We start from the raw sequence: 18,103 nt of genomic DNA, 5'->3' as shown, positions 1-18,103 counted from the left end.
GAACCTGTGGTAGCTGCAAACCCTGAGGACGTGCTTGGGGTGCTTGCTGCTACACAGCCTTACTAGATACCACTCCCTTTGGTAAAGGTTGCAGTCATGCTTTCCGTTTATTCATGCAGGGAGGTACAGCACCAGCTTCCTGAGATTAGGGGACCAAGACACATAGGGAGTAGGTAGATCTCCATGGGGAGCCAGTCCCTTCCCACTAACTGAACCTCAAAGAGATCCCCACTGAAAAAGGGAGCTACTCACCTTGATCAGCTTGAAGAAGGTCTCATAGATGAAAATGAGGGAGATGAGGAAGGCAAAGATCTCTTGGGTGAACCGGGAGACGAAGCGGACAAGGAAGCTGCCCTCTAGTGCCACCATCAGCAGAGCCAGGAGCACCAGCCAAAACCCAATCCACACTCGGCCCACCAGGTACTCCAGACCATTGGAGCTACAAAACTGGGCAAAGGAGAAGGGAAGATGCTGTAGCTCAAGTCAAGATTGGGGAAGCTGTGAGAGAGAGAGAGAGCTCCTCTCTGTCCCTGTGATGCAGGTGCTAGCTTCATTTCCAATATTTTGCAGATTAGGAAACTGAGGCTCAGGGACAATAAGTGACTTGTCACCCAGCTTTAAGGGTCTGAGGCAGAATTCCAATCTAGGTCTTTTTCATTCCAAATCCAGCCTTCATATCCATTATATCACAGAAAGCATGCAAGTAATCAGTACCTCAGAGAACCTCTAAGCCTTGTTTCTACACACCTCTGATACAACCCTCCATAGCCTATAATTAGCCTTACCGAGAAGAATGCTTCCTCGAAGACCAGCAGGGGCCCAGAAAAGCCAATGATGAGCAAGGGCTGGGCACCCAACAGGCAGAAGATCACACCCTGGAGAGCTGTGGCCATGATCAGCTCAGACACACCAATGAGATCCTCTGTCTTTTCTCCTGAGATGGAAAGAGATGCAAATCTGAAGGATCCAAGGATCCCTCCCAAATCCCCATCATGATCAAGGTCTACAGATTCTACTTTCTTAATCTCTTCTGTCACCACTACCCTCAATCCCCAACTTACCAAGTAGCCCCCCAAAGGTGATGGCAGGAGACAGGGCAGCAAAGTAGATGAAGATGACAGCTGCCAAACACTGAGGGTCCAGTGCATCTCGGAAGTCACTCAGGTAGTGAGGATAACGGCGCCGCACATCCCGGATCAGTCCTCCAAAGGGTCGGCCAGTACGCCGAAGAGGATCATCATCATCTACTCCCCCTGATGCTTCCGCCATCTGTAGGAGCGCTGCAGTCCCGGCCTCCATCAGGGACAACCTCTCTTCCACCTGAATCCCTCAGACTCCTGGTCACCCACATATTCCCCATTCTGATGCAGAAACCTTTAAACTCTAAAAAGCCTCACTTGCTCCCTAAGAATACACCTTTCCCCCAATATCCCTGCCCACCTTGTCTTCTGGAATCTAGGGATCCCCTTTCTGAAACATATCCCCAAACATCTGCATTAGAACTCTGCCATTACCTAATTCCGCACTTTAGTCACATCCTCCCCACTTTTTAGAAACATTCCCCATCTTGGCCACAACCTTATGCCCACCCTAAAACTGCCCAGACCCTTGTATTCTCACCCTGAAATCCCCTCAGTCATTTCTCCCATCTCCCCTCCCAGCCCAGCCCCCGTACCCTTGTCCTGAGGGGATTTGGGCTCCAGTCCAGCACCTGTGGGCAACAACCTCCCCTGCTCCTCACGCTTCTTAAGCATCTGTCGCTGGAAATGGGCAACAGATTTGAGGAGCTCCTCGCCCTGCACCTCTGATGGGGGCAGCACCACGCTGCAGTCCAAGAAGGCATTGATGGCTGTCAGCAGATCTTCCCTCTCATCCGCCAGGTAGGCTGCCTCATGGAATTGCTGCCAGGAGGGGAGGGCACAGGCACAGAAAGAAAACCAGAGCATCAGTACATCACCAGACATTTATTTGATTGCTGCTGTACAGAGTTTGGTTAGGCACAAGGGCAGGACTGAGGAACCCTTGTAGTGAAATCAGTCCATGGGAACAAGGGGGAAAGGAAAAAGTCAACCTTTTTTGTTGAATTCTCAGCTCCCTGAGCACAGCATTTATGTTTGATTTCCCTAGGTTATTTCCAGTGTTTTACATTTATGTATCAGTTAAATGAATGCATCCTCCTGGGGTCAGAGGCTGACTTGTAAATGCTGTATTGTTGGGGGAAAGGGGAGGATGATAGGGTAGGCTAACCTTGTCTGACATGAGGGTGGAGATGGAGCGGCCAATCTCGTGGTAGTCCATGTTGGCACTGCTTGGGCCCAGCAGCAAGAAAAGGAAGCGCACAGGCACAGGCACCTCAAGTACTGCGTCCAGCTCAGCTGCCTCCCGAAGCCTCACAAAGGCCATGGTGGGACGCGACAGGAATTCAACACAGCCTGACAGGAAGGAGGGGGACACGGGGATGGTGCTAAGGGTCAGAGGAGGCAGGGCAAGCTCCCCCATTAGCCTGGGGAGACGGGAGGGGTGACACAGGACACGGAGCCCACGGGGAAGGACATGAGGAATCACTCCCCAGAGGTAAGGACATAATTCCTCAGTTGATGGAGTAGACAGAATTATGACACTATTACTACTTAAGTAGAGTACTCCAATTTACAGACATAGTGACTACATGCATTATCATTCTTATTTTACAAATGAGGAAACTGATGTTCAGAGAGATCCAGTGGGTTATTAAGCAGCTGGGACTTCTAGTCCCAAGTTTGGGGTTCAGTGAGATGATGACCTGGGGTGGCAAAAGCATAAAGTGGGGTTTGGGAAAGGAGGTCTGTGACTATGAAGGGCAAAAGGGAAGGAAGAGAGGCTCAAGGGAGAAGCATGAGAAAGGATGTATTTGCCTGGAATGAGAAGTGAAAGGGGGTGATCAAAAAAAAAGGGGGAAAAGACCTATTTGTACAAGGGTATTTATAGCAGCTCTTTTTGTGGTGGCTAACAATTGGAAACTGAGGGGATGAACTGGGGAATGGCTGAACAAGTTGTGATATATTATTGTAATGGAATACTATTGTGCTATAAGAAATGACAAGCAGTAGGGGCGGTCAGGTGGCACAGTGAGTAAGAGTGCCAGCCCCAGTGTCGGGAGACCCGGGATCGGTTCCAGCCTCAGATGTTTGGCACCCATACAAAATAACTGGCCATATAACCTTGAGCAAGTTACTTAACCCCAATTGCTTAAAAAAAAAGAAAGAAATGACAAGCAGGATGATTTCAGAAAAACCTAGAAGGACTTATATGAACTGGTACTGAATGAAGTGAGCAGAACCAGGAGAACATTGTATACATTGACAGCAATACTGGACAATGACTTAACACTAGTTGTGTGACCCTGGGCAAGTCACTTAACCCCAACTGCCCTGCCTTCCCTCCTCCAAAAAGAAAAAAAAAACAAGAAAGAAAAATGCTATCTGCCTCCAGAGAAAGAACTGATGGAGTCTGAATACAGACCAAAGCATATTATTTTTCACTTTTTTTGTTTGAGTTTTCTTCCACAAAATGACTAATATGGAAATGTTTTACATGTTTGCACATGTATAACTTCTATCAGATTGCTTACCATTTCAGAGAAGAAAGGGAGGGAGAATTTAGAACACAAAATTTAAAGAAAAATGGTTAGTTGTGTTGACATATAATTGGGGGAAAATATTATTTTAAAAAAAGTGAAAGGGGGGGTATGTGTTCAGTATTCAGAAGCATAGATAGGAACCAGGAACTGTAGTCTTAAGAAGAGTACAGAAATTACCAGAAGGAGAAGCAGGTGCAGAGGGGAGACACCCCCAAAGAGCTGATTCCTCACATCCCCGTTAGCCACCCTCCCCAGCCAAGCCTGAAACCCCTCATACCCACGAGCACCACAGTGGCCTCTGCATTCTCAGGAATCTTTTCCAGCAGTTTCAGCTCATGCTTGGACTTGGATCGAGTAATGCCTGCAGGAGGGGCAGCAGGAGGCAGCTCCCGCTGGGGTGGAGGAAGGAGAGGGAGACAGCTTAATCTATCTATCTCCCCCACAACATCACCTGCCAAAACTCATTGTCCTTCCCTTCTATCTTGAGATACAAAACATTCTCACAACATTCCTGTGAAAGTAAGGAGATGTATAGCTGTTTGATGGCTGAGGAAATTGAGACCCAGAAGTAGTTGTTGCTAGTAACTAAAATAATTACCAACATATTCTCATTGATATAATTTCAAGGTTTATAAAACACTTCTCACAACAATCCTGTGAGATGAATAATGTATTATTGCCCCCATTTAACAGATAAGGAAACTGATAAGATTAAATGACTCATCCAAAGTCACATATCTGGGACCAGACAGCCGTGCGGCTCAGGGGATAAAGCACTAATATTGGGAGTCAGAAAGGTCTAAATTCAAATCTTTCCTCTAACATTTATAAGATGTGTGATGATGGGAGGTCATTTATGGCAAAATCATTTAAATGGAAAATGGCAAGTCATTTAATTTTTCTGTGCCTCAATGTCCCTAACTGGAAAATGAAGATAATCCTACTACATTCTTCACAGGGTTGAGAATCAAACGAGGCTGGCACATATATAAAGTGCTCTGCCCATGTTAAAGTGCTGTCCAAAGGCTAGTTGTTATTGTTATTAGGACACAGGTCTCCCAACTCCTTTCCTCTCATCAGTGTGGACTGAGTCTTCTAGGACTTTGCTCACCTCTTTCTCTACCTCCAGGCGGGTCTCAGGAACTCCCCCAATCAGAGGCTCAGTGACATGGGGGTCACTCTCAGCCCCCTGGCCATGATGATGCCCGAGCAGGGACCCCAGCGAGCCAGCAGAAATGTTCCGGGGAAAGGAGAAATCTTTCTCATCACTTGGATGGCTGATAGGGAGAGAAGTAAAGAGATAAGGAAACCTAGGAGATTGTGGATGTGGAAGAATGAAGTGGAGGAGGGAGGGGAGAGCAAGAATGACTACACAGAAGGGAACGTTTTCTGTACAGTGTATGGATCCTTGGATTTCAGTAGCATCTCTCAATGTACACTGGTAAGAAGAAAGGATTTTTTGGGGGTGGGGACAGGAATCAGAAGGATCTTCAATGGAAAGGGGGAAGGGGAAGGAGTACCTCTATGAATTGGGGGGCAGGGGAGAGTTTTACCTCAGAACTGCTTACCTGTGTTTCAGCAGCAGGGCCCGAAGCACGTTTGCTCGGTCCTCAGCCTTGATCTGGTCAGAGATGACCATTTGTTCTACCACCTGGTGTGCCACCCCTGGCAGTGTCTGCTGATCCAGATCCAGGAGAACAGCCCCTAGAAGAGTGCAAAAAGGAAGATGGGGTTACTTTACTAAAAGAAAAGCCCTTCACTCTAAGCCTACTTTCTTTGGTTGTTTTTCTCTGTATTAGTATTATGTAGCTTATTTTCCTAGTTCTGTTCATTGTACATGCTATCAGTTCACAGAAGCCCCCCCCCCCAGTTTTCTCTAAAACTGTCCATTCAATTTCTCAAGGTACAATAATATTCCATTACATTCACATGTTACAATTTGTTTAGTTATTCTGATAGGAAAACATCCCCTTAGTTTCCAACTTTTGGGTCCCACAACAGAAAGAGCTGCTATAAATATCTTAATTCTTATTAAGTTCTTTTCCTTTCTTTGATTTTTTTGGGAGTATAGGCCCAATAGTGATAAAGCTGGGTCAAAGGGTATGCACAGCATAGTATATTTTGGGGTCTAATTCCAAACTGCTTTCCAGAATGGCTAGTCCAATTCATAACTCCACCAACAGTGTTAGTATACTTGCTTTCTCAAAACCCTTCAAATATGTCATTTTCTTTGTCATCATTGCCAGTCTGATGTGCATAAGTAGAAGCTCAAGTTTAATTTGCATTTCTCCAATTATTAGATGAGTAACAAAGTATTTTCATGTAATTGTTGACATCTAGGATTCACTTCTTTCAAACATGACTGTTGATATACTTGGCCATTTATCTTTTGGGGGAATGGCTTTGTCTTACAAATTTAAATCATTTCTTTATAAATCTCAGATTCGAGACTTTTGTCAAAGATATCTGCTGCAAAGATTCCCCCTCCCCCTTGCCAATTTCCTGTAAATTTAACTCCATTAGATTCTGTTCTTGCCAAAACTTTTAATTTTATAAAAATCAAAACTGTCCATGTTATGCTGCATAATCCTCTCTATCATTTGTTTAGTCATAATCTCTTCCATATCCATAGATCTGAAAGGTAATTTCTTTCTTGTTCCCCTAATTTATGATGTAACCTTTTATATTTAGGTCATACAACCATACATTTAGAGTTTATCTTGGTATTTGGTGTGAGGTGTTGATGTAAGCCTAATTTCTGCCAGCGTATTATAATTGAGACCTTCCCCCAGTAACTGGGCTGGATTTATCAAAACCATTCTACTGTTTGTTTACTTCTCTTCTAAGAAATTCCACAGATCCAACTTAAAAAAAAAAAAAAGCCAATACCAGGGAGGCTAGGTGAAGCAGTGAACAGAGCACCAGCCCTGGAGTCAGGAGGACCTGAGTTCAAATGTGGCCTCAGACACTTAACACTTACTAGCCGTGTGACCTTGAGCAAGTCACTTAACCCCAATTGCCCTGCCTTCGCCCCTCCAGAAAGCAAAAAAAAAAAAAAAATCACCCCAGTACCGCTTTTTTTTCCCCCTTTTTGGAGGGGCGAGTCCTCCTGACTCCAGGGCTGGTGCTCTATTCACTATGCTACCTAGTTGCCCCTATTACCACATTATTTCAAAGATGACCACTCCGTTTGTAGTTTGAGATCCCCTTCCTTTTCACTTTAGATTTTTTACCTTTTGTTGCTCCATGTTTTTTTCTAGCTCTATAAAATATTCATTTGGCCATTTTATTGGTACAGCACTGAAGGGAGATTTAGGTATTCTAATCTTTATTATATTGGCTTGACCTATTCACCAACAATTATTGTTTCTCAAATCATTTAGATCTTTATTTCCACAAAGAATGTTCTGTTGTTAGATTCATATAGTTTCTACCTAGTTTTTATAAATATATTCCCAAAGATATTTTTGCTGGATTTTTGCATTTCAGCTCTTTTTGCTGGGTTGTTGATAATCTAGAGGAATACTGATGATTTATGTAGATTATTTATATCCTGCAACTTTTCCAAGGTTACCTTCTCATTTTTTTAGTTGACTCTCTAGGGTTCTCTTATCTGTTTAATTTGCATCAATCTTAAAAGGCTTAGTCACCTGGTTTCCAAGCTCAAAGCAAATTAGATATGGCAAATTAGAAAGTGGGCTCACTGGCAGAGACAAGCACCCTGACAGCAGCCAAGGACAGCCTACCACCAAAAAGTTCAGAACCTAGAGTCATTTAGTGTAGAGAAGGGCTAAGCAGTCCCAGATTATAACACAGAAGTACAACGAATGTTCACAGTTATGATTGTTATCAAAAAATTGTTAAATTATATTTGATATCCTCCATTGAAGAAGGCAGGGGAATATATACTCCATTTTAGAAAAAAATCTCCACTAAAATGGTTAAATACAGTCTTGTTGCTTAAAGCCTTAAAGCTTCATTTATCTAGAAATTTCACTGATGCAGAAACAGCCTGTTCTATAAGTGTCTGTAAGATAAGTGAAGTGTTACAGTATCATTAATATTCCCTACCCAGAACCAAAAAATAGGAATGCAAGAAAAACAGAAAAATCTACAAATGGACTTGCTGACATCGCAATACACATGTCACAACACAATAGATATGTCCCACGCTCCCCTGGCTTATAGAACTCATAAGTTATCTAGTAACATTTGGCATTATGCATTACAAATCACCAAGAGAGTTGCTTATTGATTGGGGGGGGGGGGTGTTAATGCACAAAGTACAAAGATTCGAAGGGAGGAATCATGGAAGATTAGTTTAAAATGGACCATAAGTACCACACCAAACCTACAAGATGGAAGTTGAAAACCTGTGAAGGTGAAAACCTGTGAAGGCTGGGAAGATGGAGGGAAGACTTACCATGAGCCAGGGTTCTCCGAAGTTCTAGTAGACTTCGGAAAGAAAGTGAGGCTACATGCGGCTTTCCCCATCTGTCGGTCTCCTCCTCCACATCTTCCTCAAACTTGATCCAGCGAGCTGTTTCCCTCCACTGAGGCTCCTGGTTTTTGTCCAGCAAGAGCTCATTCAGCTCCACAAACACCTGGGAGGGTGAAGAGGTTTTGCAATCTATCAAGCGATAATGGTGAGGTGACTGTGTACCAGGCTTACTAGGGGGTAGGGATGGGAATAGTCAGATGGTATGGGATTGAGAGGCCTGCTGTTCCTGTTTACCTTTGTGTTGGGGGTGGAAAGAAAACTAGGCTGGGAAGCCTGTGCCCTGCTGTCACTAAGTAGACATGTTCTTGGACTAGTCAAAGGATTCTGTCCCTCAGTTTTCTTATTGCCACCCAAGGAAAAGTGCCACCTGTCCTACTTACTGACAGGTAGTTACTGACTTACTGAATGACTAGTTACTGACTTACTTACTGACTTACTACTTACTGACAGGTAGGTAGTTGTGAAGATCAGATAAGCACAAAAGTGGCTATGTTTTGAAAAATTAAACATGTAAAGACTGGTGGGGTAAAGATCAGACAAGTCTGAGGCAGGGTGTGTTACCTCGTGGGGCTGATGGGGAGGCCGGGCTCGAGTGCGTGGTGTAGGGCCAGGCTCTCTCCCCTCTCTGCCCCCCTGCACAGGTCCCTTGGCATTCTTCCTCACTAAATGACGCCGAACACCTGGGACATCCTCAAACCGGTGACCTGTGAGGAATGGAGATTGGGGTGGATGTGTATGGAAGCAGTTGATAAGGTGTGTGTGGAGGGAAGAGTTAAAGGGGGAGGAGGGTGTTTGAAGGCTCCAGGATAAGAGAGAAAGGATGGATTATTCTAGTCCTCCTTCTGCCACCAGTACTCTAGACCCCAACCCTTTATTTCCTGGTGGGTTTCTCCAGATCTAGTTCTGTCTCTGAAGCCCTCCCTATTACCAACCCCCTAGAGTTCTCACTTTTCATGAGGTCCAGGTCAGCAGTACCCAGGGTCTGGGCTTCACTCTCATCTGTAGGCACCCGGGGCAGCAATGCCTGCTCAGCCCCTGTCATGCTCCCAATTCTGCGCCGCTCCTGCAGGTTGTAGCTTCGGTGCCCAGGTTGGGCCTTAGCTGGAGCACGACCTGAGGCTCCTCCATCCTCTCCCCCAACAGCACCTCCAGATGCTTCTTCTGCTGGAGCCCTGGGACAAATAAACAACATATAAGGCACCCCTCTACCCTCACTGCCATATGTACTGTGGTCTTAGGACAAAGGAAGCCAATAGATGACAAAGAATAAGAGGCAGCTATGTTACTACCAGCCATTCCAGACATGGGACAAAGCCAGTTTCTACCTGTACCAGCTTCTTGATCCCAAAACATGGCAGATTAGCATAGCAGCTTAATCCAGATCCAAATATTACCTTAGGCCTGTTTTATCAATCCCAGATTCTACAATCTGGCCCTATTCTACCTGTCCGAAGTTTCCCCCACCAACCCCTTGACCCTAACTCCAAATGTTCCTACAACCGTGCCTTCGCTTCTGCTGTTTCCTTTTCCAGAGGGGCCTTCCCAACCTGCTAAGATATTCTTAAAAGGCCTAGCTATACTTGAAGGTTTGCAAAGCCCCCTATGGATTTCATTCTATCCTTAAGATACCTTTGGGAGGTAAAGAGACTGAGGCAGAGAGAGGCTTTGTGATGCACCTTAGGTCACACAGTAAGTGTTTGAAGCAGCATTTGAACTTAGATCTTGGGCATTAGGCCTTCTCCGCTCATTGGAGCCAACCCCCATGCATCTCCCTTGACCATATCCCTATAGCTTTGTATTTTGTAACATAGAACACATGTTCTGGGACTTGGATGGGGCAGGTAGGTTGCAGCCTGAGTGCTAAACTTGGAGTTAGGAAAAAGTGTTCAATTTTGGCCTCAGTCACTATCTGCGTAAGCCTGGAGAAACCATTTAACTTTTCTCGGCTTCAGTTTCCTTATCTATAAAATGGAGAGAATAATTGCACCTACCTCATGTGAGAGATCAAATAAGGTAACATATGTAAAGCACTTTGTAAACTTTAAAGACGTAAAGTCTTCCAGTTTCTCCCTGAGAAGACACATAGCAATCTCCTACTTCCTTACTCTGGATATTACAAATACAGAAAACAAGAACTGGAATCATCTGAACTACTTCTGGTCAGCTTGTTCCACATTCAATAAATACAGCTTTCCACTACATATGTGCTTCCTATTTCACATTAGTCACCGCCCAAGATTGGGGGCAGGGCCATGGAATGAGTCACACAGGGCTCACTGCTCTACCCTGAGTTTGAACCATTTTCCTCTAACCACACAGGGCCCATGGTAGTTATGCATTCAACTTTGCCCACAAAGATTGTCCTGTTTCAGTCATGCTACAGTTACACCCATCCCTGCTCTCACCAACTCACCAGACCCTCTAGAATCCATGCCAAGCCATGCCCCCAATCCCTGGCAGTTACGTACATTTGGCTTTACAACACCTGTCCTGTGGCTTGAGTGAATGAGACTTTACCTATCCCATGGTACCTAAGGCCATCCTAAATCAAACTAGAAGACCAGCTCTCTGTCTGCCTTGTTGCTAGGTCACTCCACTACCACCTCCTTCTCTGGACACAGTAATTAAATCCATATCACCACTGCTTCTAGAAAGGACATGTCAAATGACTGTTCTATGGACTATTTCACCATCCTTGTGATACCTCAGACCAGCAACCAGTGGGGGTGGGGAACCTACTAAACCCTATCTACATAAGGATCCCTTGTGGGCTCCATTACTGACTTAGGAAACCACATGTTATGATCTGTGTTCTATTATAATTTTATTCATTTTCTTAAATATCTTCCAATTACATTTTAATCTGATTCCTCCCATACTGGGGAGTGTTGCTGACTTGTTTGCCACCTCTGCCTTGAACCAAAACTCTTCCTCTCCTCCCTGGTTCTCTCCACCCCCTTCTGTGTTGTCTATCATTAGACAGTAAGTTCCTTGAAGGCAGACTATCTCACTTTTATTTCTGGTACTTAGTTTACAGCGTGGAACACAGTAAGAGTTTAATAAAACCCTTCTTATTCTTCTTTTAAATTGAACAGCAGAAAGCAAGTAACAAATACATAAAGCTGTTTTTTTTTAAACTCATCAGTTCTTCAATTAGCCCTCCCAGACTGATCCCACCTTACTCCATCCAATCAACAAATGTACACCACACCATAGGTGCTACATAAAATATCGATAAGATAGAAACCCTTAGCGGCTAGGTGGCGAAGTGAATAGAGCACAGGCCCTGGAGTCAGGAGGACCTGAGTTCAAATCCTGTCTCAGACACTTAACGTGTACTAGCTGTATGACCTTGGGCAAGTCACTTAACCCCAAATGCCCTGCCCCCCCCCACCAAAAAAAGCAAAAAATACAAATAAAAAAAAGATAGAAACCCTCCCATGTTGATGAAATTTACCATTTGGTAGGAGATTTTTAAAAGAGACAAATACTTTAAAAATGTATACAATGCATTATTCTGGGAACACTAGAAAATATGAGTCACTGCCCTCAGCGAGTTTATAATCTGCTGGGATACAACATGTAATAATGAAAAAGAATAGATCTGGACAAAATGTTCTCTCTAGGAAAATCTGAGGAGGGGAAAACCATGTGTCAGCTGGGGGAGTGGAAGGAGGGCAGCCAGAGAAAGCTGGAGGTACAAAGTGATACCTTAGTTGAGAAGAGGGAGATTATCTGAGCTTTAAGGATGAGTAAAACAAAAAGGGGGGAGGGGGAGAACAGGACCAGAAGACAGAGGTAGGGTCTGTGCCTCTCCTTGGAGACAGGAGAGCCCTAGCTCAGTTTTGGTCAGAGAAGGTGCTTAACTGATGCTTAAAAAAAAAATAGCTTTTTGAAGGGATAAGGAAGAAAGCTATGGGTGTGGTCAGGCCTTAGAGAATTCAACTACTTGTTCCCCTAAGGTGATTAACTTTTACTTGGTTTTACTAGGGTTGGAATGTTTCTTTTACTGGGCCAAACATTTCCAAGCAGGGTCCTTAATTAGAAAGCCGAGTCGCCAAAGGGTAGATCTCTTGATTTATCTTAAGTCCCTCAAACAACCTCGATATTTTGGAGCTCAGTATATATTTTTTAAATGCCTCAATCTGGGAAATACTACTTACCCGGGCTGGCCTCCTCTGGGGGCTCTGGGGCTTGTTTCCTGGTGGGAGGGTTGCGTCGGGGAAGAAGGAACAGGTCCCTCGGTTTTTTTCTCAGTGCTTTCCTCCTCCTGGAGGAAGAACTAAGACAGCGAACAAGGTTAAGTAAGAGGAGCTTTCCCCTCCTCTCCAAAGCCCACTCCCACCCTCAGCCAGATTTTCCAGAGTGGGGGGAGGTGCAGCTTGGCTCCCACTCACCTGGACAGAAGTGGGAGTGGAGCTTCGAGACAGCTGGGGAGCTGTTCGACCGCTCTCCACTTCACTAACTTCATCTTCGTCTTCCTCGCCCTCTTCAATGGTGGGGGTTTCTCCTGTGGGGGAAGCTCCTGGGCGTTTTCGCTGTTTTCTGCCAGGACCCTGGGCGTTTTTTCTACGGCGCGCATCCGGGGGCAGGTGGGTAGACAGTGGGTGATGGATGTGGTGGGAAGACTGGCGGTGGTCTGGCAGAGGATGGGAAACTCCGTTAGAGGGGGTGACACAAGCCCCTTCCCTAGCCTCCTGATGTCTCCCCTCCCCTCTTCCCTCCAAAGCTTTTACTTAGATAGCCCAGCTCCCTTGGGGCCCCTCTCATTCTTATTAACCCTCCCCTCCCACACTGGGACTTCCAAATGCCCCCCATCCTGTCCTGGCTCTGCCTCCACCCCCCACCCCCACCTGCCCTTTTCAGGCCCCGCCCCCTCACACTCAAAGTCTTCCTCCCCATAGCTCCGGCCCGGCTCGTCCCCGCTGCGGGATCCTGCCTCTTGCAGAATCTCATCAAAGCGCTCCAGGCCCAAAGTGCGGTGCAGTTCGTCGTCTTCCTGTTCGGCGAACGGAGGGCACCCAGGGCCAGCGTGGGGCCCTGAGCCCTCTGGCTCAGGCTGTGGAAGGTGGGGAGGAGAGGAGATAGAGCCTCAGCGGGCCCGGGTCTTCGCCCCGCCCCCAAGCCCTGCTCCTCTAGCCACTTTCCTCCTCCAATCGTCTCCCCCAAGTGCCCCCGCTCTGCCCATTTCCTGCCCTTCTGTGCCACGACCACGCCCACAAGGGCACTTCTGCACTGGGGTCATTTCTGTAATGTGGAAAAATCACTGCTCTGACTCCAAAGAAGAATGTTCCCTTCCCACGATCCGGATGCTCGGAGGCATCCTTTGGGCGTTTCTCACATAGGATAATGAAGACTTTCCTCTAGGTTCTGCCTGCAGCAGAGCCCCACTAGTAACTTCAGCACCCCCCAAAGCCGGCCACCCAGACCCAAAGGGAGCCCATACCGAAAACCAGCCCGGCGCGGGATGGGGTGTGGAGATGGGCAATAGACTTTGCGTGCCGCTTCCGACCCAGGGCGCCCCACTGCCCCCACCCCCGCGGTTGCCGCCCGTTCCCCCCCACCTGAGTCATCCTGCAGGAAGGAGAGCAGCAACAGCAGCGGCCGGCGGGGCTGCGGCGAGGGAAGGTTGTGCCGCACGCTGGGAGCGAGCTGAGCGGCAGCCGAGCCGGAGCCGAACTAATCTGGCCTCGAGGCTAGTAACCCAGTCCCTGTCCCCTCATGTGCCAGTGCAGTCCCCTGCTCCAGCCATCACCAAATATTTGCTTAGGAGCCTCAGGCCCTGAAGGGCATCAGAACCTCCAAGGGCGAGGGAGTGGGTCCCCCCCACCTTGATGGTGCCAGCTAGTCAGTGACCAAGAAAGGGCAGAGGAGGGGGGAAGCATAAGGCAGTAACTGGATAGCTGAATAAGGGTGGGAGGCTATTTCCGGGGTGCCTATTCCCCAATGAGGACAGAATCTGCCCAGCTCATTTTAGCAGCTCTAACTCAGCTCTCTCGTTCCCACAAAGCTCTCTTCACCACCTCCATAATAAGCTGGGGGGGGTGGGGGGAGGGCGCGGAAGCGGGAGGTGAACGTGGAAAAGAGGATGGGGGGACCAGGAAGATGTTGGGGAGGGAAGCTGGCACGCACGGTAGATGGCCTGAGAGTAGAGAAGACAGGAAGGGGGAAGGAAAGGAGAGTAAGTAGAGGAAATGGAAAGGAGGGAGGGGGTTTTCGCGGACCCCTCGCACCTGAGGCCGCAGGAGGAAGTCCATGGCCGGCGGCGGGGGGTGCAGTGAGGAGGGAGGGGGAAGGGGACCGGCCCGAGCACCTTCCTGGTCATGTGTTTGACGGGGACAAAATGGCCAATAACTGGGCTAAGGCAGCGGGGCTCAGGGTTAATGATTTCCCCCGGGAGAAAGAGGGGGGGCCACGTGGGGCAACAGCCACATGGAGAGGGGGCGGGGCCTAAGACACCAGGGACAGAAGGCGGGGCAGACAAGCTGAAGCTACACCCACGGGGTGGGGTGGGCGGGACCTGAGATGCCACTTAGCAGAGACTGGGTCAGAAAGAGAGAAGAAAGATTTCATCTTGACTCTGCCCCAGCCCCTCATCTCTTTCAGGGTACATCTTTTTCCTTCTCACTACAAGCCCTCACTCCATCGAAAAGGCAAGGAAACCTCCAACAATCTCGTGCCCTCCCTCCTAGCCACCACCAACACGCCCAAACCCTTCTCACCAAGTCTCCTAGATCCTCCTAACAACCCCTTCCATCTCAATCGACCACAAATTGGCTGCCAGCCCCAGTTAGCTCTGCCACCCTTCTTCCCCAGGGAAACGCCCAGGACTCCTGAAGGTATCAGGACAGGATAGGGTTGGGGTTATATGACGGGAATTGGGTTGGAGGGGTGCGGACTAAGGAATGTTATGTACCAGAGGGAGGAGGTCTGGGATGTGAGTGGCTGGATAAGTAAGGGTTAGGGACCTTTGGGATCTTGGGTCTTAAAAGAAGGTAGTACTCACTGTTCGGAAGGGGCCAGGACCTGGGCCGGTGCCCAGGGCAGGACGTCTGGGGGTGTTGCTCATTGCCAAGGTGTTAGCCCTTCTCACTGTCCCTGCAACTCCCAGGACAACTTGAGGGCAGCATACCCTTAGGCGTTAGGAAAACAAGATCAGTGACAAGAGACTGAGAAACAAAGGCAAAGGCAATCAATGACTCCATGCCCAAATATTTATTCAACACCTACTGTGTGCACAGAATCAAGAGCGAGAGGAGAAAAATGAAGCGGTGAGTGAGAGGCGAAGAGCAACAAGAAAGGGCTAGCTAGCAGCCGAGTACTATTCTTTTCACCTACAAATATACACATACAGTAATCACCCTTAGTGTCATCTTATACTTTAAAGGACAGCAGTATAGATGGGAGGGGGGACAATAAGAATAGAAAAAAGATGAAAAGAAATGGAGGGGCAGAAGGAAGTAGAGCTCTTTCTAAGGTCAAAAATGAAGAGGGACTGAAAGCCTGATTAAAGCCAAGGTAACTAAGGGGACAAAAGCAGTAAGGGAGGGGAAGAAGAGATCAAGAGAATAAAACAGTAAAAGGCTGCCTAAGAAAGGGACCAAGGCAGGCTAAAGGGGTTGCGGGTGACAAGAGACCAAGACAGAAAGGGAACAAGAGAAGGAAGGAGAGATGGAGAAGAAAAAGTCTGGTGACCGTAGTAACAGATAAAAACAGGAAGAGGAGTACAGCACAGAAGCCTCCTGGAGGGGAGAGGAGTGGTAAAGAGATGGAGTGAGAGAAAGAGATTGTGACAGAACTGGCAGGGATAGAGACACATATAGTAAGAAGGGAAAGAGGAGATATAAACTGAACTCTTTCCAGGAAGAGAACTAGACCCAACGACAGAGGGACACTGGAGACAGCAGGAAGGGTCCTAACCCAGGGCCCGCCCCACCCCCTTCATCCTCACCCCCTCCCCTTTGGCAAAGAGCACCCCACCAGAAACCGGAGAGGGGAGGGAAGTTGGGGGGTGGTGGAGGAGGAGCTGAAGCCTAGTCTCTGAACTCACCCAGCAGGAGCAGAGGGAGGGAGGGAACTGGACTGCCGGGGTTGAGTTTTATGCTGGGGGGGAGGGGCGTGACAGGATTGGGAGGTGGGGTAGGAGGTCTCCTGTTGGCCCTCTCACCTCCTAGAGGCTTTAGCTCCTTGGACACCGGGACCCTAGGTGATGGGAGGGGCAGGTCCTTCCCCCTCCACCCCTCCCGGTTTGGGAAAATCTGAACCTCAAGGCTAGAACCTGCCCATGACCATGACTGGTTTAGGGCTGAGTGGGGGGAAAGGGCAGGTCAGGAGGGCTGAGGAAAGGGTCTTGGAAGAGCAGATCTTTAAAAAGCTAATTGGGGCCAATGAGGTGGGATGGGGGTAGGCGACAGCATATACAGATATACTGAGAATGGGGGGGGGGGGGGCGGTCTCCTAGGGTTTAAGATGGAGAAGAGATGAGAGGGGAGGAAGGGGAAAGAGAATCTGTGGATAATGGAGTGTATCAGTGTATAGATTTCACTGAAGGGGAAAAGAGAGGGGAGGTCAGTGTGAAAGTGCCTGTCCATTGGGATAAAAAGGTATAGGTCTTGGGGTCAACTCAAGGGAGCCTAGGGCTGAACATTCCTGGACCTAGCTTCAACTCAGCTGACGCCCCCCCTCCCCCCTCCCCAGCTCGGCCCTTAGCCAAGGCACGTCCCTCCCCAGGCTGCACTCCCCCCTCCCCCAGTGAGCTGAGGGAAGTCTCCTGTAAGGAAGAGTTGGGGGGGGGGGGGGAAATCTCTGTCCAGAACTTCTACAGGTGGTTCTACTCTCGGCGCTCCATACTTATATGACTAGGCCCTCAATTTGCCCCCTTTTCTAATCTCATCACCCCCTCCTCCACCCTCCCACCCCCACCCCCCTACTCTGGGCTGGAGCACAAAGCAGCTTCTGTCCCAAGCGTCCCGGGCCGATAATCCGGGGTGGGGGCACATTCCCGGGACCGGCCCCGACCAGCCCCGGGGGATTAACATCTCTCCCCACACCAAGGCTGACTGGATTAGCCGACACCCCGGGACCCCCTCTTCGGCTTTATTCCCTGCCCCCACAAACTGAATACACTTTCCACACCCCTCCACTGCTGGGCCGTAGGGGAAGGGGGCAGGGCGGCAGCTGGACGCCTGGAAGGGGTGTCCCTTTCCCCCGACCTCAACTACCTAAAGCTGACAGCCCCCTGGAACCCTAAACTTCAAGGTCTAGTTCTCTTTCCCTAGGGTTGGTCCTCACTCAACCCTACTCTTCAGCTTGCCCCAGAGGCTTGACCCCATGTCCTGAGTTGACCCGTCTCCCCCACCAATTTCGGCTCCACCTCTTATGAGGCAGATAGAGGGGCGTCCCGCGAGGAGGACCCGGGAAGTTGAGTCTCAGAAAGAGTGGTGGGGGGCTAAGAGGACGTGAAGGAGCCATGGAGGAAGCAGAGAAGGATGGAGGGGTAGATGGAAGAGAGAGGGTAGGCAGAGGTGGGGGGGGTAGGCAGAGAGGGCAGGGGGGGAAATCCATAGACCCCCCCCCCCAGCTGGGCAGCCGGGGTTGGAGGTCTTGCAGAGCCCAGCTGGAGACCGAGCCTGACTGCAGGGCCCTTTTTTGATAGCTGGAAGCACAGCACCCCCGTTGTGTACAATCCCAAAAAGTGGACCTGGGCCGGGCGTCTACACTTCCGACCAGTTTCCCCATCCCATCTCCGCCTTGCCCGCCTCCCCATCCTTCTCCCCTGGCTATTTGTCTCCCAGCACCCCACACCCCTCATCCACGCCTCCACTTCGGGTCTACGGGTCCCTTCCCTCCTTCCTTCCTTCCCTTCCTCTCCCCAACGCCCCAGGCCTCCCCTGCCTCCTTCCCCTAGACCCAGTCCCCCCCCCCCCCCCGCCCCCTCCCTCCTCGCACCCCCCCCCCCCCCCGAGCAGGATGGGGAGGCCCCC

The 18,103-nt window shown here is 48.8% G+C and overlaps 1 protein-coding gene across 2 annotated transcripts in view; it reads right to left on the bottom strand.

Annotated features, from left to right (window-relative positions):
* The window catches only part of SLC4A2 (solute carrier family 4 member 2), a 23,833-nt gene that overhangs the window by 5,431 nt on the left and 299 nt on the right, over positions 1–18,103 (bottom strand). The window contains exons 2-16 of one of the 2 annotated variants that reach the window (XM_069083764.1): positions 15,127–15,253; positions 13,002–13,179; positions 12,518–12,759; positions 12,284–12,402; positions 9,069–9,292; positions 8,682–8,824; positions 8,043–8,223; positions 5,188–5,323; positions 4,731–4,896; positions 3,897–4,011; positions 2,248–2,432; positions 1,676–1,901; positions 1,062–1,280; positions 786–934; positions 253–447 (exon numbers count right to left, since the gene is read on the bottom strand). In XM_069083764.1, the coding sequence (XP_068939865.1) occupies positions 253–447; positions 786–934; positions 1,062–1,280; positions 1,676–1,901; positions 2,248–2,432; positions 3,897–4,011; positions 4,731–4,896; positions 5,188–5,323; positions 8,043–8,223; positions 8,682–8,824; positions 9,069–9,292; positions 12,284–12,402; positions 12,518–12,759; positions 13,002–13,179; positions 15,127–15,189 (2,541 nt within the window). In that variant the 5' untranslated portion in view covers positions 15,190–15,253. The remainder of the gene's footprint in view (positions 1–252; positions 448–785; positions 935–1,061; positions 1,281–1,675; positions 1,902–2,247; positions 2,433–3,896; positions 4,012–4,730; positions 4,897–5,187; positions 5,324–8,042; positions 8,224–8,681; positions 8,825–9,068; positions 9,293–12,283; positions 12,403–12,517; positions 12,760–13,001; positions 13,180–15,126; positions 15,254–18,103) is intronic. The other variant, XM_069083773.1, reaches the window with a different exon arrangement.

Source organism: Petaurus breviceps, unplaced genomic scaffold (assembly GCF_028583685.1).
Source record: "Petaurus breviceps papuanus isolate PSGF00001 unplaced genomic scaffold, PetGlider_PUasm1.0 115, whole genome shotgun sequence".
Taxonomy (NCBI): Eukaryota; Metazoa; Chordata; class Mammalia; order Diprotodontia; family Petauridae; genus Petaurus; species Petaurus breviceps.
Note: the sequence above shows the minus strand (reverse complement) of the source record. Positions and strands in the feature narration are given on the sequence as shown.